General features: G+C 43.8%; 1 protein-coding gene and 1 long non-coding RNA gene across 6 annotated transcripts in view; one reads left to right on the top strand and one right to left on the bottom strand.

The window, feature by feature from the left end:
• Nucleotides 1–929: 929 nt before the first annotated feature.
• LOC110076501 (uncharacterized) lies at nt 930–2977 on the bottom strand. Its single transcript, XR_002300112.3, has 2 exons — nt 2782–2977; nt 930–1785 (listed from the first exon to the last, which is right to left on the bottom strand). It is a non-coding gene; the product is annotated as an uncharacterized LOC110076501 (long non-coding RNA).
• Nucleotides 2978–3434: 457 nt separating this feature from the next.
• Nucleotides 3435–19935, top strand: part of FNBP1L (formin binding protein 1 like) — an 88403-nt gene continuing 71902 nt past the window's right edge. For 3 of the 5 annotated variants that reach the window (XM_020788684.3, XM_072997984.2, XM_078391788.1), the window contains exon 1: nt 3525–3657. In XM_020788684.3, the coding sequence (XP_020644343.1) occupies nt 3634–3657 (24 nt within the window). In that variant the 5' untranslated portion in view covers nt 3525–3633. Of the gene's footprint in view, nt 3658–19935 lie in introns of all 5 variants that reach the window. The other 2 variants (XM_078391786.1, XM_078391787.1) reach the window with 2 other exon arrangements.

The following is a 19935-nucleotide window of genomic DNA, read 5'->3' as shown; positions in this document are numbered from 1 at the left end:
GTTGTTTCAAATGGACTAATCACCAGTGTTAACTGCTTTTTACTTACAGTGATTTGAATTAGAACCAGAATGGTTTCAGGCATGAGTCACCCACTCTGTTAGGGAATAGTTTGGTCAGACTATTTCTAGTAAGACCAAGGGAACAAGAAGATGGCTGGGTATACTACAGGAGTAAAAAGTACTCCAGATATTTTGGACAGTTAGCTGAAGCCAGTGGTAAAGGAGTGTGAGAGTTGTACTCTATAATGTCTTGGGATCCAAACATTGCCCACCCATTGTACATAGCAGGTTGGTAGGTATATTGAAACTCATGACACAATAGGAGATAAGTAGTAGTACGTAACACACTAGTGGTGCTTTAAAGAGGGAGTAATTTTGTCAGTGACTTGCTGCCAGTAATTTGAACAATTTCTGAAAGAGGATTTTGAGCCAAGAGAGCTCAAAATAGGTGACCAGTTATACTTGTACCCATGGATAAGAATCTGATATGTTTCTGTATCAAACCTGAGTAACACAAACTGTGATGGCATTCTCACTATTAACTCATCATTACCCCATTAGCCCTTCACTCATACTTGAGTACTTCCTAAATCTCAGTTTGGACTCATTTCTTTCCTTTGCCAGTTTTATAGCCAGCTCCTCCTTTAAGTGGACAAGGTAAATGATGTATTTTATTACTTACAACAGTTTTAGACAATTAACTGAGAATTATGTTTTCATTTATTACTTTTAGGAAGTAGAAAATGTCCTTTGCTATCCTTAATTCCTGGAGATTGGAGCTGTTCCATTTCTCAGGAAGTCAGATTAGCTCGGATATGCATTTCTCTGATTGGCCAATGCTAGGGTCTATCTTAAGATGTAGCATTGCATCCAATTCTGTTTAATAGGCACAGTCTATGCATGTGATGCCTAATTAATATACTTTCATCAAGGAGTCTTGCTGCTATTTCATTTATTGTGGGTGACCCCATTAACTCACCTGCATGAGAAATCCACTCCTGTTCTGCATTTTGCATTGATAATTTTATTTGATGAAAAACAATACAAAGAATTTTCACAGCTAAAATATCTGCTGTCTTTTTTTTCTCTGAAGAGTTTCCTTACATGGCTCCTACACTACTTGTTTTGTCTTTTAAACTTTTATATCTAACGTGACAATTGTCCTAATGTGTCCAACATCTTAGATAAACAGAATATTGGCAAAGAAGAGTTTGTAATAAGATTGCAGGTGCTTATGAAACACATGGGTTTATGGAACACTTATACCACAATGGCATTTTAACAGATAATTGCTTTTACCAGATGCCATAAATGGCAATGACTACCGCTATATATGCCATGAATTGTAATGACTAAGCGTAAACTCTTCATGCCCATACCAAAAATTGGAACAATCACAGTTCACATCTACACTCAGCCATGAAGGTCTTTTCTCTCAGCCTAACGTGCCACACAGGATTGTAGCATGGTGGGGCCATAGAATCATGTATACCAATCTGAGGTTCTTGCAGCAATGATTGGTAGAAATATAATCAATAGTAATAGAATCATAGAGGTGAAAGGGATTGCAAAAGCAATTCAGTCCAGCCACTAGCCAATGCAGGAAATTTGCTCTTACATTCCTGATCTAATCTCTGGTTAAAATAGGCATAAGGAGCTACAGATTGAGAGTATCAAGACGTGTGCACCAATTCATTTGGTCCTTCAGATGTGTGGTTGGGAGGAGTTCAAGAAGTGAAAGATTATGCTTCTCTTGAATAATCCTTAGTGGAATATTGTAAACTGCTGAAACAGAAGAAGAAATGAATGCCATCAATGATGCAGAGTAAGGTCTTTTCCAAAGCAAGGATTAAATTCAGCATGGGGGTGTGGAGAATATGTTGGGCCAGGATTCAACACAGGGTTGGAATTCCCACTTAGCCATGAAGTTTGCTGCATGACCTTGGGCCAATCCTATTCTCCTAGCCTAAACTACCTCAGGGACGTTGACAAGGGCTGGGCTTGATGATCCCTAAGGTCCCTTCCAGCTCTGCAGGTCTAAGACTACTGTGAGGAAAAAGTGAAGAGAAAGAAGAAAGCAACACAGCACCATGATATCACTGAAAAAAGGGATATAAATGCAACCAATAAAGAAATAATGGGTTTAATAAAACATAAGCAATTTGTAAAGTTATTTATCTTAAGTAAATAATGCTTAGCAGTGCCAATGATTGCCTTGCCTCAGACATCGATTAACCAATTGTTTCATCGCTCTGTTTGTCCATTTATGAAAAAATTCTTGGAGGTTTCCCTTTTCTTTTAGGTTGAGAGAGGATTGTTTCCTTTTGTCTACACGCATAAATCCTTGGCGAAAAGCAGGAATGTTTCAATGCACAAGCTGAATTCTTTTTCTTTGTGAAAATGCCCAGGGGAGCAATACTGTGTAAGAAATTGCCACAGTACATTTAACTATGTCCAGAATCTGTATCTGATGTTTCTGAAACCCGGCCAAGAGGACCACAAAAATCCTCTAGCTGCCTTCGTTTGTTTGCTGTTTTACAATTGTTATTTAATACAGTATATGTATTTGTATACAGTATGTTCTTCTTTATCTTTTTTGGAAGCCGCCTAGAGTGGTCGCAACGACCGAATAGGCGGGGTATAAATAAAATAAAAATAAATAAAATTCGGGTATTCTCCCGTGCCTTTTTAGTGAGATAAAGATACCCTGTGGTCGAACCTCGGGGTGGGCCTGAATACAATACAACAAAAAAGCAGTCCCGGCTGGAGGTGGGGACTCACCTTTTCCAATCCTCTCCTCTTGTATTCGAAGAAATAAAAGAGAGAAACCGATTCCCAATCCCTTCAACTAGAAGAGGAGCACAATGCAAAAGAGACAGGGTGACCCGCTCCCCCTTCTCTCAGGCTAGGCTTCTGCGAGTTGTTGTTTTTTTGTTGCTGGATTGACTCTTGCTGTGCGGGCGTGTTTAGCCCCGAAGAGGGGACTCCTTCACCTGCCACCGGGCAGACCTGCTCCTCTCAGGCTCTCTGAGGTCTTTCATCCCGGGGCTTCGCTGCCCTCCTGAAAGCAAGCCAGGGAGGCGGCGAGTCTCCCGAGGCAGGAACAGGAAGCGCTCCCGGGGAGACGCCGAGCCACCCCACCACCGCCCTGCAAAGGCACCGGCCCAGTTCAGGTCGACGACTCCCGGGGACCTCCCTCAGGAGCGGCTGAACCCGCCCCATTCCCAGCCTCCACCGCGGCTACGCCCCCACCCTCCCCAGTTCCTTTCCCAATTCCCATCCTCAACCAAGGCGGAGCTGAGCGGAGCGGAGGGGGGGGGGAAGCATTGGCGGCGGCTCTTTTCTCTCTCTCGCTCTCTCTCTGTCCGTCTCGCAGGCGCCAAGAAGGAGGGGAGGGAGACGAAGAAGCCGTCGCTGCTTCTGAGGGGGGGACGGACCGTGAGGGGAGTGGTGCCGGTGCTGCCGCCACCGCCGCCGCCACTACTATTGCTGCTGCTGCTGCTACGACCCGCCGTGTCGTCGTCGCCCCCCAGCAGCGCGGGAAAAGCGGCGGGAGGGAAAGAAGGGAAAGAAGCCGAGCCTTCACCCAGCAGCGCCGGCGGCGGAGCCTGGGCTGCCCGCAGGGGAGTCACCATGAGCTGGGGCGCCGAGCTGTGGGTGAGTCCGCCCTTCGCTGGGCTTTTCATTGTGTCTGGGATTCGGACCCCCCCCCACCTACCCACCCACTCCCACTCACCCACCCGTGGGCAGGGAGGGCGAGAGGAGAAGAAGAAAGGCGGGCCAGGGAGGGAGGGAGGGACGGCCGGCCCCGCCTTGGGGGGGGGAAAGGAAGCCCCCCACCCCCCAGTCTGCCCGAGCTGGGAGGGCGGCGGGGACACCTTTGGGTGCCTTTGTGGCGGGGTGGGATAGGAACACCTCGGGGGTCAATAGGGAAACCGGAGCTGGACTGTTGAGGGGAAAGGGGGGTTTCCCACGGTCAGGAAAGGAGGCGACGGCAGGGGTACAATTCAGATTTTTGGCAGGATTTCCCCCTCCTTTGTAATGCCTGGGCTTCCTGGTGGGGCTTTATGTGGATACAAGTCGCGCCGCCTTTGGCCCTCCCATCTCGCCCTCTTTTGTATACAGAACCGGTGTCCCCTTTCCTTCAGGAGCCCGGGGCTCTCCCGAGAGAAAGCCATCGAGCAGCAAGCATCAGCACTGCCCCCCCCCCCTTGAAGGGTGGGGGATTTGATGATGGATCTGCTTTGCTTTGCCATGCACGGGTGTTTTTTTCCTTCTTTCTTAAACAAAGAAAAGATCCCCCCGGACGCAGGGTAGTGCTGGGATACTCAGGCATGCCGAGTGCGCATGGGGTGTGGATGTGTTTCCTGGCGAGGAAGAAAATAAAGGTGAAAAGAGCTTTCAGGTTAGTGGAGTTCCGTCTCGGCGTGAGTCAGCTTGGATCTTGCTCTGCGATCGTCACCTAATGCTGGCTGCCCTGGTAGGGAATGGCTACCGGTAGAGAAAGGAAGGAGGTGTGTTGGGCTAAGGCGGTCGAAGCCAGGCATTGGCTTAGCGGGCTTGCAGTCCTGCAGATGAACTGTGAACGCTGCTAGCCAACTTGCAATCAACTCTGCATTGGATTTTAATTGAGCTGGCAGTAAGAGGATCTGTTGATTACAGCCTTATTACTGATTCTTACTAGGCAAAGCCTGATTCGCTCCAGAACCAGTGTATTCATTCACGTTCTAAAATGCTGTGTCCTTAGTGCAGCAAATGCCCTGCTTCCTCTTGCAGCCGCCCAGTGAAATCATTGGAGAGTTGCAGTTGGCAAGTAGTTCCTCTGGCTGGCTCTCCGTACACACAGATTTCCATCTTGAAAAAAACCATTATTAGAACGTATTCATAGCAACAATGGTGGAGAAGCCAACATACACAGAGCTCTGTGGTGTCTGTGGCACTAATCACTGCTGGTAAGTTTTATGAAAGAAGTAATGGGAAGTGGTGGGAGAAACAATCTGGTTGCCTTTAGTGGCTGTGTATTATAGTGTATGTTGAATGGAGAGGATGGATAGTTAGTATAAAAATAGGATGTTTCTCTTATGCATTAGGCAGCTCAACAAATCTTGTCATTCGGTGCTTCTGCTCATATGCATTTCTAGCTTAATTGGTGCTTTGAAATTGGTTTCAGTAGACCTGCGCAGAAGCATTCACATAAGCCTTGAAACATTTAGTAGTTGAAAACCTCGACTTACAAACTTAATCCGTTCTGGAAGGAAGTTTGTAAGTTGAAAAGTTTGTAAGTCGAATCAGCATTTCCCATAGGAATGCATCGAAAACCAATTAATTCGTTCAAGGCTGGTTTTGGTTCTTAGGTCGAGGGGCAGTTTGTAAGTCGAAGCATTAGTTCCCATAGGAACTAATGCAAAGCCGGTTAATGCGTTCCTACCACTAGGGGTAGAATTTTTTTTCCTTTTAATCTAAGATGACTTAGGTTAAAAAAAAGAAAAGAGGGAGGGAAGGAGGGAACAGACACCTTTTCAACAGAACACCTTGGAAAGCACCTTTTCAGTCAAGACACGCCAAGACAAGCACCTTTTGGGGGGAAAAGGGGGCAGCAAAAGAGGGAGGGAACTCCTTTTAAACCAAGCACCTTAACCCCCCCCCCCAGCAAGGCACAGAATCCAGCAACCATCCCTCCAGCACAAAAATGCCTGCCTTCCTGAACAAACACCACAGCTCTCTCTCCAGCGAGAGAGAGAGATAGAGAGAGGAAACAACCCTTGCTTTCCGCAGCTTCTCCCCATGATTGTCCGACTGCCCAGCCGAGTCCACTACAGTGCGTGGGAACATTTGCCACCCATCTCTGTGGCTGGTGTCAGACCCCTGAATGTGCCAGATCCAAAAACATAAGGAAGCGGAATTTGCTTCCCATTAAAACCCCCTGCATGAAAACAGAGCCTGGGAAAGGTAGTTTTGGGGGAATCTAAGGAGTTGTTCGAAACCTTTAACTTTCTCCAGCTCTGCCTAGAAAAGTCCTCCCAGTCTTGGTCCTTCCTCCCCACTACCCCACTCCAGTCTCTCCTGCATTCAGTCCGCGAAAGCTGGCCCAAGGAGAACCTCTTCCCTCGGTGGGCGAGGGGTGGCGTCCCCGTCCAGGTGTCTCACTTACCTTTGACCTGCCTCAGCTTGGACCTGGCTGTCAGGGGACTTCGCTCCTCGTCCGGCAGCCTCATCAAGGGCTTTGGAGGACACACGGAAGAAGAGGAGGCTCTGGCATCAGGGCAAGTGCAGCCTGGCTTGTTGGCTTCGGCTGGGGCCAAGCGGTGCCGCACTTGGGGCCAGAGGTGGAAATAAAAATCAGTCCTCAGCAGTGCCCCAAGAAGCAGCAGGATGAGCAGACGGTCATGTCAGATCCCCAGCATGGCCAGTCCAGCGCTCGGCAGCGGCGGCCAGGATCCTCGCCTGGGGGGAGACGATGGCTGTGATCCGGAGGGATCGTGGCCTCTGAGGAGGGTGGACAGGGACCAGAGAGGTGAAGTGCGTGGAAACGGAGGGAAGAGCCCACCTGGGGAGGGCCTCTGCCCCACTGCCCCCGCAGGAGCAGGTGAGGGGGAGAGAGGAGACGGTGGGTCTGCTCTCCTCCGGGGAGGGGGGGAAACAAGGCAAGGCTTGGCCGCACCCGGCACCTTGCTCAAATCGCCAGTCCCGAGCTGCCCTCCCCAGGCAGGGCAGCAGGTGAACCAGCAGGCAGCGCTGCCTCTGGAAGGGTGGATCTGCTCGAGGTGGGCATGGAGGGAAGGAGGGAGCAATGGAGGGAGGGAGGGAGGGGAGCAGCCACAATGGACCTGACGTATCCTCCTCCTTCCAGGGAGCTCAGATCAGGGGCAGTGACTGTGCCGGCCAATGTGCCTGTGAAAGCGCTCCTCGCCAGTCTCCGAATCAACAGGAGGAGGGGAGGTAAAGAAAAAAAAATCGGAAGAAAGAGGAAAGGATGTGGTATTTGTTCAGTTTGAACTTTCAGTTAGCCAACGGTTAACTAAAAGTTCAAATTTCGTGCTTTCCCTGCCTCCCACGCATTTTTTCTCCCTTCGTAACTCGAAGCAAAGTTCGCAAGTTGAGGAAATGTTTTCCTATCAGAGCGGTTTGTAGGTTGAAATGTTCGTAACTAGGGCCGTTCGTAAGTCGAGGGTTGACGGTAAAATGGAAAGTCACTGTGGTGTAATGAATAGAGTGTTGGTCTAGGTCTTAGGAGACCTGGGTTCAAATCTCTCCTTGGTCATGGAAACTCACTGAGTGTATGTATGTGGCAGTAATAAGCCATTCCTGGAATGTCTCATACCTGAAAAACCTGTTATGATGTTAGGGTCACTGTATGGTGTGCAAGGCCTGACAGCACAAAACAATACTATATACAAACGTCCAGCCTGGGATGTGTGAGTAAGATGGGCAGTTCTCATTGGAAGAAGATGTTCTGCCAAGTATCAAGGTCCCAGTCCATTTAGGTCTTTTTGTGTTAGAGCCATCACCTTGAAGCTGGCATGGAAACAGACAGGTGACCAGTGCAAGGCAGCCAGGGTTGGAGAAATGTGAAACATGCCCTAGTTATATCTTGGCTGGATTACTGTAACGCTCTACATGGGATGGCCTTTGGAAAACTCCAAAGGGTCCAAAATGCTGCAGCAGATTGCTACTTGGGACTAGCTACAAGGAACATGTAACTCACCTATTACAGGAGCTCCATTGACTGCGGATCCATTTCCGAATACAATACAGAGTGCTGGTTTTAACCTATCAAGCCCTAAATGGGTTGGGTCCAAGTTATCTCAAAGATCATCTCTCCCTCTATGAGCCTGCCCAGACATTAAAATCATCAGGGGAGGCCTTTTTCTTGGTTACCCCACACTTAGAGATGCACTGGGAGGGACACGAGGAAAGGCCTCTGTCACTGCTCCCAGACTCTGGAACCTCCCTCCTACTGGGCTGGCCCCATCTTTGCTGTCCTTCCTTGGGCAGGAAAATACCTTTTATTTCAGGCAGGCTTATCTTTAATGACTGATGGTCTGAGAGGGATTTTAAAACGTATTGTTGTGCTCTGGTTTTAAATGTATTTAGTGTTGATTTTACTTACTGATTTTAATATAACACTTGTTTAATTAAAAAAATAGTTCTGTACTTACTGTTCTTAGCTTTTGAAGGTTGTCTTTTTAATGATGTTAAGCTGCCTTAGATACTTTTTAAGGAGAACAGTGGGATAAAAGTGTTTTAAATAAATAAATAGAGGATGGCCAGACTACACACCTCATTTGTAGCGGAGACAGTAACCCCACCAAAGGAAAGGGAAGCACAGACATCAGGGGCATCCACCCGAAGGACCTCCATCTTGTCTGGGTTCAGTATGTTGTATGTAGGTTGTCTCAGTTAAGGTTTATTCTTACAGATTAATTCAGTAAACTAATGAGAGTAAGGGTATGGAAAATTGGATATCATTTTTAAGAATTGGCAAGATAAAATACGTCTGAGCTTTACAGCAGGGATGTGGGATTTGTGGACCAACACATATTGTTGAACTGTGACTTCCATCATTCTTTGCTGTGGACTATGATGGTGAGGATAGATTAAATTTCAGTCCAACAATATCTGATGGCTCTACTTTTGCCATTCCTGTTTCAAATTCTGAAATATTCCTTTGAATTAAAACATCATCTTCCCAGCTGTTAGAAGACATTCACAATCTTATGTTTCAATTTTAGATTAGTCATGTCTTGACATGTCCTGAACCTTGATGAAATGCAGTTAATTATAGCTAATTATTACTGGAAACAAACCAACTGCAAACCATAGTTTATGGAACTAGCTTGCTTTAATCAACCATAATGAAGACATATTGCAGTTTAGGGTTTGGACACTACAATAAACTGTGGTTGATCTAAAATGGAAACAGAAGCTTCTGATGTTTTCAAGGAGACAGAAAGCGATGGACTGTTTGAAGTCTTGAGTCACCTAGGTTTCTTTTGTTAATTTCAGAATACAGTGGTGCCTCGCACAACGAGTGCCCCATAGAGCGATGAATTCGCTCTACGAGGACGCTTTTGCGATCACTAATGCAATCGCAGAGCGATGGCCCCAATGGGCGAAAATCGCAGAGCGAAGGTCGGTAAGCGGTTCGCTTACCGACCTTCGCTTTGCGACCCGCCGATCAGCTGTTCCACGGCTTCAAAATGGCCGCCGGAACAGCCGAAAGGGCCGGATGCAGCGTTTTCGCGCCCTTGGTAAGCAAGGGGAGGGTGCGAAAACGCTGCCGGAACAGCCGAAATGGCTGCGCGCAGCATTTTCGCTCCCTCCCCTCGCTTACCAAGGGTGCGAAAACGCTGCACCCGGACCTTTCGGCTGTTCTGGTGGCCATTTTGGACCTGCTGGACAGCGGATCGCAGCGTTTTCGCGCCCTCGTTCAGCGAGGGGAGGGTGCGAAAATGGCTGCCGGCCATAGAGGAACATCGCTGTACGGTGAGTAAATCAGCTGATTGGAACGCATTAAACTAAGTTTAATGCATTCCAATGGCTTTTTTCTTACCGCACAGTGATGTTTCACACAGCGAGGGTTAATCCGGGACGGATTAACCTCGCTGTGCGAGGCACCACTGTATAGCCTTCCTTCCCCCCCTTTTTTTTTCTTTTTTGCTTTCTTGCATTAAATCCAACCTAGGAAAATCTTTTTGAATAACAAGATTTAAATAAATATTAAAAATTGAGCTTCTGAGTGTAATAACTGAATGAAAACTCAGTTGGAATCTAAATATTTGGTTTTAAAACAATTATTGGTGTTTACGTTTATACCTTCATTTCGTGTATAAAATAAAATAACCTAAAGTGATGTATTTCAAAACAATGACAAGGTAATGACTACTGCTCTTCTTGCTGATGCTGCACAGTTTTTTTCAGGCTGTCAGAATCTCTTGACCTGTGTAGATGATGGGTTTCTTTACAAAACGCTGTTCTCTCTCTCTCTCTCTCTCTCTCTCTCTCTCTCTCTCTCTCCCTCCCTCCCTCCCCCTCCCTCCCTCCCTCCCTCCCTCCCTACCTACCTACCTGAAATCAAAGACAATAAATATCTCTGCAGATGCAACAGAAATTACTTTTGTCTTCAAAAGTGTGGTGTTATTAAACAAAACTTCTGTTAAAATAATATTAAACCATTAGATGAGTTCAGCTGCTGTAATATGACCTCAGTGAATGCAAGTGCCTTCTGATGCTAGTGCCACTTGTCATCTATATCTTGGCCAAGATCTACCTGTTTGTTCATTGCATGTGGGCTTTATTGCCTGTTAGATGGCTCTGTATTACCATCCAGTAATGTAACAAGGATATGGAATCACTGAGGGTGAAAGAGGAGAGTGCAAAAAACGGTCTGAAGCTCAACATCAAAAAAAAATAACAAACTATGATCATGGCCACTGGTCCCATCACTTCTTGGCAAATAGAAGGGGAAGATATGGAGGCAGTGACAGATTTCACTTTCTTGGGCTCCATGATCACTGCAGATGGTGACAGCAGCCCCGAAATTAAAAGACGCCTGCTTCTTGGGAGGAAAGCGATGACAAACCTTGATAGCACCTTAAAAAGCAGAGACATCACCTTACCAACAAAAGTCCTCATAGTGAAAGCTATGGTTTTCCCTGTAGTGATGTATGGAAGTGAGAGCTGGACTATAAAGACAGCTGACCGCCAAAGAATTGATGCTTTTGAATTGTGGTGCTGGAGGAGGCTCTTGAGCAGGGGTCTCAAACATGCGGGCCGGGGGCCATTTGCGGCTCCCCAGATGATAGTTTGTGGTCCTCGCCTTGCCTGCCCCCCGAAGCGCCCACACATCCTCTGCTGTCAAGAGTAAAAAAAAAAAGCCTTGCCTCGCTTGCCGGCTCTCTCCCAAGACAGCACCTCTTGCACCTTCCATCCAGAACTGCAGCCTGCCAGCCAGCCCACCTGTCTGTCGGCTAAGGAAACTCCTAGGCGGCTTCCTCGGGCTCTTGCTCCACTTGGCGGAAAATCTGATGCCGCCCAGCCTCACCCAGACTCTGCCTCTAGCGGCCCCCAGGTAAATTGAGTTTAAAACCCCTGCTCTTGAGAGTCTCCTGGACTACAAGGAGAACAAACCTATCCACTCTAAAGGAAATCAACCCTAAGTGCTCACTGGAAGGACAGATCCTGAAGCTGAGCTCCAATACTTTGGCCATCTCATGAGAAGAGAAGACTCCCTGGAAAAGACGCTGATGTTGGGAAAGTGTGAAGGCAGGAGGAGAAGAGGACGACAGAGGATGAGATGGTTGGACAGTGTCATTGAAGCAACCAATATGAATTTAACCCAACTCCGGGAAGCAGTGGAAGACAGGAGGGCCTGGTGTGCTCTGGTCCATGGGGTCACGAAGAGTCGGACACGACTAAACGACTAAACAACAACAACAATGTAACGAGTGGTGGAAGCAGGTAGGAATAGATAGATACCAAGTTCCAATAAAGCATTTTACCAGTAGTAACCATTGAGCCTAGAGTACATTGAAAAAGAAATACAGTGGTGCCTCGCATAGCGAGGTTAATCCGTTCCGGATTAACCTTTGCTATGCGAAAACATCACTAAATGGAAATAAGAAAGCCATAGTGCGTTCCTATCACTTTAAAACTCACCGTTAAGCGATGTTCTCCATAGCGCCGCCATTTTCGGTAAGTGAGGGCAGGGCGCGAAAATGCGGCGCGGACCTTCCTCCGGTCATTTTGGAACCGCCGATCAGCTGTTCTCCCCTGCTTCGTTGTGCGAAAATCGCTAAGCGAATTGCTTAGCGATCATCGCACAGTGAAAAAACGCTATAGGGACCATCGCTGAGCGAATGCTCCAGCGATGGCCCGGACCCCCTCGCTATGCGAATTCATCACATAGCGAAGCGATTGCTAAGCGAGGCACCACTGTATGTAATACCTTTTGAATATTGGTACAGTATAGAATAATGTGTAATTTAAACTTTAGCCCTAAACACAGTAATACATAGAGATATTATGCTGGACTTAAGCATGTGCTTCTATCTATGGTAGATACTAGATTTCAAATATTTCTTGCAGATATATGTCAGCATTTTAAAAATGTCATTAACGTGCATTTGCTGGGCATCATAAAGTCATACTTTGGGTGGAATGAAGCACCTGTGTTTTAAAATACCGCACATAAGGTAGAAACATTTCTACCTTTATGAGGTTGAACTTAATCCAGCTTCATTTTGCTTTATTGATACAAGAAAGAAAGTGGGCTTGTGTTTTCTTTTGTAGTTTTTTTTTGTTTGAAATTGCATGTTCTTTTTATTCAAACAGGATCTGTGTGTCCAAGATCTTAACATAATTGCAGGACTTTCAAACACTCCAGGAAGCTCACTGGACTCAGTGGTTAGGTTGTACATCACTGTAGGAGCCTACTACTAATAGAGCAAATACCGAAAGAGGAGGGGACTCCACCCTCCCACTCCCAGAAGAGTTAGGCATAGGATTTTTTTCCATTACAACTACTATGATTCACCAGGAATTACTCCAGCCAGAGTTTTGCTACCTGTAGCAAAAAAATCCAGATCCTCAGAGGAGTTTCAGAATAAATGCCTGAAGCCCACCATGTTCTTCTCTGCGGCCATTGCAAAGAGAGAGAGAGTGGGTGGGATTTGCTAAGCTCCATGACAACTATAAGGTGTTGTGGGATTGGTACATTTTTGTGACTCACCATGTGCACTGTGGTAGTCTCTCTGCTCTTTAGACTTTGTACACATTCTCTCCCCCCCCCCATTTTCCAAGGCCCCCAGTGAGCTGGCAGCAGTTTTTCACAATTAAAGACTCCTGACACTTATCCTGAGGCTCCCAAATGCTTCCCCAGGGTGCCTTGGAACATGAAAGGAGGGGAATAGGAAGTTTTGAATTCATTTAAATTAAACATGTCCAGTGCCAGATCCAGTGCAAAAGGATTTTGCCCACAGCTCAAGCTGCTCTAGTGCATTGGGGCAAAAACTCCTCTTCAGAGTAGAACTATTATTTGAGTGTACATCCTTGTAGAATAGAGGCTTTTTGGGGATAATTATTGCCATTTAAAAAAAGCTTTTGAATATAAGACTTGGACTAATATGTTGCTCATTGCAGTGGTTTGGAACTACAGTACTACTGTTACAAACAGTGGTAGTGAAAATTCCAATGTTCATACCAGTGTAGGAGCCTTGGCGTGCAGTAGTTAAACTGCAGTACTGCAGTGACAAGTGCTCATGATCTGGGTTCAGTCCCAGTTAGCTGGCATGAGGTTCGCTCAGTCTTCCATCCTTCCAAGATCAGTAAATCGAGTACCCAGCCTGTTGTGGGGAAGCAGTGTGTAACCTGCATAATTAAATCGTAAGCCACCTAGAGCAGTGATGGCGAACCTATGGCATTCATGCCACAGCTGGCACACAGAGCCCTCTCTGTGGGCACACAAGCCATAAGTCACCATAGAGAATTACTTACCCATCCTCCGATCCCAGATTTTGGCACTCCCTTCTGCTGGTGCAGTGGTCCAGCATAGGGGTGCAATGACAACCATTACCAGTCTAGCCCAGTGGGGGATTGCAGGACCAGGAAGTATTTCTTTGTTAATACCGTCCATGGGGGGGGGGGGAGCATTTAACCCTTGCAGCACAGGAGCAGTTGTTTTTTCTAAACTAAAACCTCAGCATTTAGGTTTTGATTGCAGTATTGGCACTTCAAAATAAATAAGTTGATTTTGTGTTGCAGTTTGGGCACTTGGGCTCAAAAAGGTTCAGCATCACTGACCTAGAGAGTGCTATAAGCATTTTGGGGTGGAATAAAACTTGCATGCTTTGCTTTGCTTTATTTTGACTATATGTTGACCAAGCATTATATTTTATCTTACTGGTCCAGATCCATGGATGCTTTTCATTTTTGCATGCAGGTAGTCTGCACATCTACCCTTTCCAGAATCTGTTTCTAATGCTCTGTAACTCTTGATGCTAGGAAAAGAAAAGGGGAAAGAACAAAGAAATATGAGGCTAAACAGTTAATTTGATTCTCTGTCCAGTATCAAGAAATGTTGTGTACATCAACCTCTTGTGATAAATGCTTGTTGTTCATGTTGATGTTTTCTAGAGATTTCCATGCCAGTGCTAGCTGCCATGAAAAAATTGCTTATCTAAATAGCAAGCCACTTAATATTTGTTAAGAGGCTACAAATAGAGTAGTTGTACAATGTAAGCATTTTTGGGAGCTTTTCTATGACTTACTAAATGTTTGAGGATTCCTTTTAATTTGGTTTCAGAAGACTGCAAAATGGTTGTTAGCTTAGTGTGTCATAGTTGTGTCATGTGGTAGACTGTTTGTCCGAACCACCTAGCAGTGAACTTCCTATGCCTGTGCTGTCCTACTTTACAACAAGATAGTTGACCGTTCCAGGTTATTAGTTTCTTTTGTGAGTACAAGCCGGAGCATATGGATTGCTTCCAAGAGCCATCTGAAATGGTCCACTAGAAACTGAGCAACCCATCATTGACCTGTATCTTCCAGAGCCCAGTTTGAAAATTTGAGTTTGTTTTTAATAATACGGCTGGAAAAGAAAAATATAGAAACAGAAATGTATTCTCAAAGGCTTTCATGGCTGGGATCTGATGGTTGTTGTGGGTTTTTCGGGCTCTTTGGCCGTGTTCTGAAGGTTGTCCAGGAAAAACAACCTTCAGAACACGGCCAAAGAACCCGAAAAACCCACAACAAGCAATCGAAACAGAAACTTTGTCTTTTAATTTATTTAGCACTGTGCTCTGAATAGGGGCAATTTAATGGAATATGGTTCTGGCAAATAAGATTTCTCAGCAAATCTTGAAAATGTTGTAATTTTACATTTGATGTAGGCTTTAGTGCTCTTAAGCTGACTGAATAGCTCACTGGTTTAAGTACCTGGCTGTGGAGCCATAGGTTGGGAGTTCAGTTCCCCACTATGTCTCAACCGGTGTGGCCTTGGGGAAGCTGCACAGTCCCAAGGCACCCCTAGAAGAAGGGAATGGTAAACCTGAGTATTCTCTACTTGGAAAACCCTGAGAAGGGTCACAATAAGTCAGAATGGATAGCACATGATGATAATAATTATCAGAGCTCTTAAGGGTTTTATTTTATTTTAAAAAAGAATCTTATGTCAGAAGAAGTGGACTTGTCCATAAACACTCACTTTAAAATATAGCAGTTAGTCTTTAAGGTGCCACAGCATTTTTGCCTTTTTAAAAATTTCTTATTTTTCTTTTGGTTTTGCCTGATTAGCAGAGACTAACATGACTATCTCTTCTAAATCTTTTTTAAAAAGGGTTCTTATCTTTTTCCTTTGTGTGGTTGGTTTCAGATTTTGGACAGTTTTCAAATAAGTCTTCTGTTCAGGTTCCATAATGGAAATGTTTGCTGCACTTTGGTAGTTCAGATAGGTACAAAAAGCCCTAAAGAATGTTGCTGATCTTCCTGCTGAATTCATGGTATGGCAGCTTGAGTGACGGGTTTGGCAGGTTATTTGCCTTGAAAAAAATTGTTATTCTGTCCAGATGAGTTGACACGTGGCTAACTTATGCTAGAATTGTAGCATTTGTACAGACATGAAGACAAAGTAGTAAAAAAGTTGCAACAACAGTAATTGAAGAATAAATATGCACAATCCAAGACCTGGTTATTTGTACTAGATACCATCAGAACATAATTGTGAAGGAAGTTATAAGATATGTAGTGCCTGTCACAAAGAAACAGTTCATCATGTTGTAGCTGGGTGCCCTAGACTGGCACCAGTGGATTATATATGCAGCTATAACCAAGTTGCAAAGATTGTTTTTCTGCACTTGGGTAAATCTTATGGATTAGTCATATCTTTTTTCCTATATTATATATTCTAGCCATCACCGGTTTTAGAAAATGAAGCTGCAATATTGTACTAAAACAAGCAAGTTATTATAAATAAAACAGTTGATTTTAACAAGCTGAGTACTATAACTTCTGTATAAACAATAAAGAAAACATACCTTTTGCAGACGTTCACATTCCATCAACAAGCAACCTCAAAAGTACAGACAGCTCAAACATTGTAAATTACCAAATATTAAGGCGAGAAATTTAAATAATATGGTAGCAAGATCAGGTCATTCTCCTCCCCATACTAATTTCAACACTGATGTTTTTACGTATAGTAGAGATTGTGTGGATCTGGGTTGTCCACTTCTCTGTATGATAGATCTAAGGACTGTAAATAAAGGATTGATTGATTGATATTAATTTCAACAACCACAGCATTCCAAAATCTTTGGTTGCCAACTTAAAACTGTTGCCAATAGCTGCTGCTTTGCTTCCTGAAGTTCAAAAATTGATTATTTTGAACACATATAATCTTGTCTGCATATTCTTAGGATTTGATTCTTAATTTTTAGATTTGACCTTTTAGTTCATCCCCCAAATAGCTCCAGCACTGAGAAATAACAATCATAATAGTACTAATGATAACAACAGTAGTTATAATAACCACAGCAGAAGAGAAGGAATTAAACAATATTGCCAAATACAAAGATTTACAAATTGAGATCAAGTGATTATAGCAAAGGAAAATTGTTCCAGTTGTAACTGGTGCATTAAGTACAGTATCAAAAAACCTAGAAAAGTTATTTATTTCCTGAACTTATATACCGTCCCAGTAGTGCAGTGCATAAATAAAACAAATACTGTTAAACTACAAATACACAACTAAGAAGTAAAAAAACCAATTAACATATGAATTGTGTGGCACCAAGGACAGATTCACAAAAAATCTACAAATCAGCAGGAAGACCAGCTTTATACTCTAGTTGTAAATGAAATCATGATGCACCAACTGCAGAAGGCTGTCTTACTTGGAAATATATTTATATATATATTTTATGGAAATACCTATGAATATCTTAGGTTCTTGGGAATGACCTAATATTCCAGGAACCAAATCCAGCCAGCATTTTGATGAGCTGTGTATAATGGGAATAATAATCATAATTCACTATCCCAACTGAAGGTATCATTATTTTGCAATGTTAGTCAGTGTCTTGCTAGCAGTTTTGTGAGGCAGTAAGTAGACAGCTGACACTTTTGGTCCTGTTTCCAGAGAAAGTGAATCATTGTTCTTAAGATTTTGTGTCTGCATTAGTTCAGTATTCCAGATTGGAAATTATATTCCAGTAACTTTCAGATAAAGTATTTTAATTGAGTAGCAAAAGTGAATACTCTTTAAGTCTTTGATGAATTTATCTAGCATATTTCTCCAGCTTATTTTCAAAATGGCCATGTTGTTTGGCATTTAATTTTTTCCCCAAAATTATGATGTCTGTTCCTTTCCTTAATTTAGCAAAAGCGTTTATCATCATTTTTATGAGTGCAGAGATTTTCTGTGAATCAAAGACTCCTTCAAATGATATCTGTCAGACACAAGAAAACGCAGAAGTACAGCAGTGCTTTAACAACTAATAAATTAATAATTGTTTTCTAGGGACTTTTGTTGGTCTGTTGAAACAAAGTAACAATGGCTACCTCTGAAGCATATTTGTATCAGGACAACGTGTGTGTGTGTGTGTGTGTGTGTGTGTGTAGGGTCTTAACATTAGGGAAGAAGAGTGAATCATTATTGGATTGATGTGATTTAGGATTATTAATAGCTCTTCAGCAGTCATTTGGAGGGTGGATCTCCATTTCTGTTCTTCAAAATCTGAAATGAAAAGTTTTTGAAAATATGGCTTTTCACATAGCTTGAAGAAGTAGGGGGTGGAATGAGGTTTCTTTGACTAGAGCCTTTTTGATCAGAAATACGAAGGACTGAGGAAATTATTTTCCTGTATATGCATAGACTGGGATATAATAGATAAACCAAATGAAGCTGAGGACCTAACATACCAGAAATGTGAATAATACATTCTGACAGGTGAAATTTGTGAAGGTCTAAAGGGCCGAGTATAGTCTTCTGCATGTGAACTAAAGCTTTAACCCTTCTCTCTGTTACTACACCATGAAGTTCCCTCTCAATACCTGATGATCCTCCAGAGTGGCATTCAGCGCATTGTAAGTGGCTACCGTTTGAAAAAGGAAAGGATTTCCTTGATGTGCACGTAGAAGCTCCCTTAGGCACTTGCATCAAGTGTTTCTCAGTCCTATAAATTAGATTTACTGGCACATCGGAGTAAATACAGAATAGCTACTGATATCCAAATGAGAAGTCAGAAGGGGGGGGGGCGGCTTCTGCCAGATCACAACACTGCCTCGTTTACATATCTAGAGTGTAGGGCAGCATCTTAAAACACTCAACAAGTGTTGTTGTCCTGTGTGAGCATTAAGCTCTACTTGTGAGTCTTACATATTTTAGTGAGTGCTGACTTAAACAATTTCTCAAGATTGCCTTGTTCTCAGTAACTGACAACAGCACTGAGAACAACAGAAAGTACTCTAATTATTGTTTCTTAACTCAGAACTTGGAGAAGCGTATATGGTTGAATACTGAGTGCTTTCAGTCTAGACTATGAGATCAGGCTATATTAACAGAAGCCTTAATGGACATTTGGCAGCAGAGTGGGGGGGGGGAGGGCAGCAGTTCAGTTCTCCATAGTGCCTTGTAGCAGGAAAGCGGTCTTGGGCAAGCCCTGCAGTCCCAGAGGGTCTCTCCCACCACCACCCCAAAGAAAGGAGAGGTAAACCACCTCTGAGTACTTTGTAGCTGTTATAACACTCTTGCCGTAAGTCAGAATTGATTTGACAGAATGTGTTTATTAGGATGCCTGTTAAAACCACATTGAGGACCTTTAATAAAATAAATATCGTTGCAAACCTGCACTGAGAGGAGTTCTTATGAGCTAGGATGATTCTGTTTGTGAACGAGAAAACCTACCTGATCATAATACAGTATCTTACATTTTGAAATGGGCATGCTGCTAATGCACAAGGCAAGGTCACAATCCCAGTTCAGGGGGCGCCATTGCAGAAAGTTGGTCTGCTCATCATTTGGGGCAATTATCGGCTCTTCCAGCTGTGTAACAACTGGAAAAGAGGGGGAAATGGTGGAAGCAAAAGGATCTCATTAAAATCCAACCCGTGCTACCTGACTTCTATTACCAGACACAGTTGGTTCCCTAATAGCTAAACTTTTGGCTGATCTTTGCAGCTGTAGTTTGGTGCAGAATAAGTCTGACATGTCAGCATTTCCTCTGCTCATTTCTGCTGAAGCACTAGGAAGCTCCTGACATTTCCAGTTGTCAAAATGACAGTTATTTAAAAGGGAGGGAGGAAGACTAATAAATTAGAAACCCTTGTGACACCCTTAAAAGACCTTTATTCATTTTTCACATACACAAAGCTTTCATGATTTTAAATTGTCTTCTGGCTTTTGATTTGTGTACACAGAGAAAGAAAAGATGTGTGCTAACTGTTTGTTCTGTGTACCGCATCATTGGTACCCCATGTAGTGCAGTTATAGAGGTATGGATTAAGACTGAGGAGGCCTGGGTTCGAATCCCCACTTGGCCATGGAAAATCACTAAGGGAGTGGAACTGGTAAAACCAATCCTTAAATAGTTCACTTACCTTGAAAGCCCTATTAGGGTCACTATAGGTTGATTCTGACTCGATGGCACAAAACAACAGCATACTGCTCTATTAAAAGAGACACTGATTTGTAATAATTGTCAGATGTTAGCCATTAAAATTGTTACTCATTTCAGTAGACTATCTTTTGGTGTACAGTATTTGTTCCTAACACTTCTGCTTTGCTACTATTTGCTAAACAGGGAAGGTCTGTTTAAATCCATGTAACATAGAGTGTTACACATATCATGTGTAATAGATGTTGCATTCTAATTGTAATGGGTTAATATGTTTCATACTAAGTAAGGCATATTGCCATTTGTTATTTGAGGGGATGCTTGA

The sequence above is a fragment of the Pogona vitticeps genome, chromosome 4 (genome assembly GCF_051106095.1).
Source record: "Pogona vitticeps strain Pit_001003342236 chromosome 4, PviZW2.1, whole genome shotgun sequence".
Classification (NCBI taxonomy): Eukaryota; Metazoa; Chordata; class Lepidosauria; order Squamata; family Agamidae; genus Pogona; species Pogona vitticeps.
This window is presented reverse-complemented; position numbering and strand designations above follow the sequence as displayed.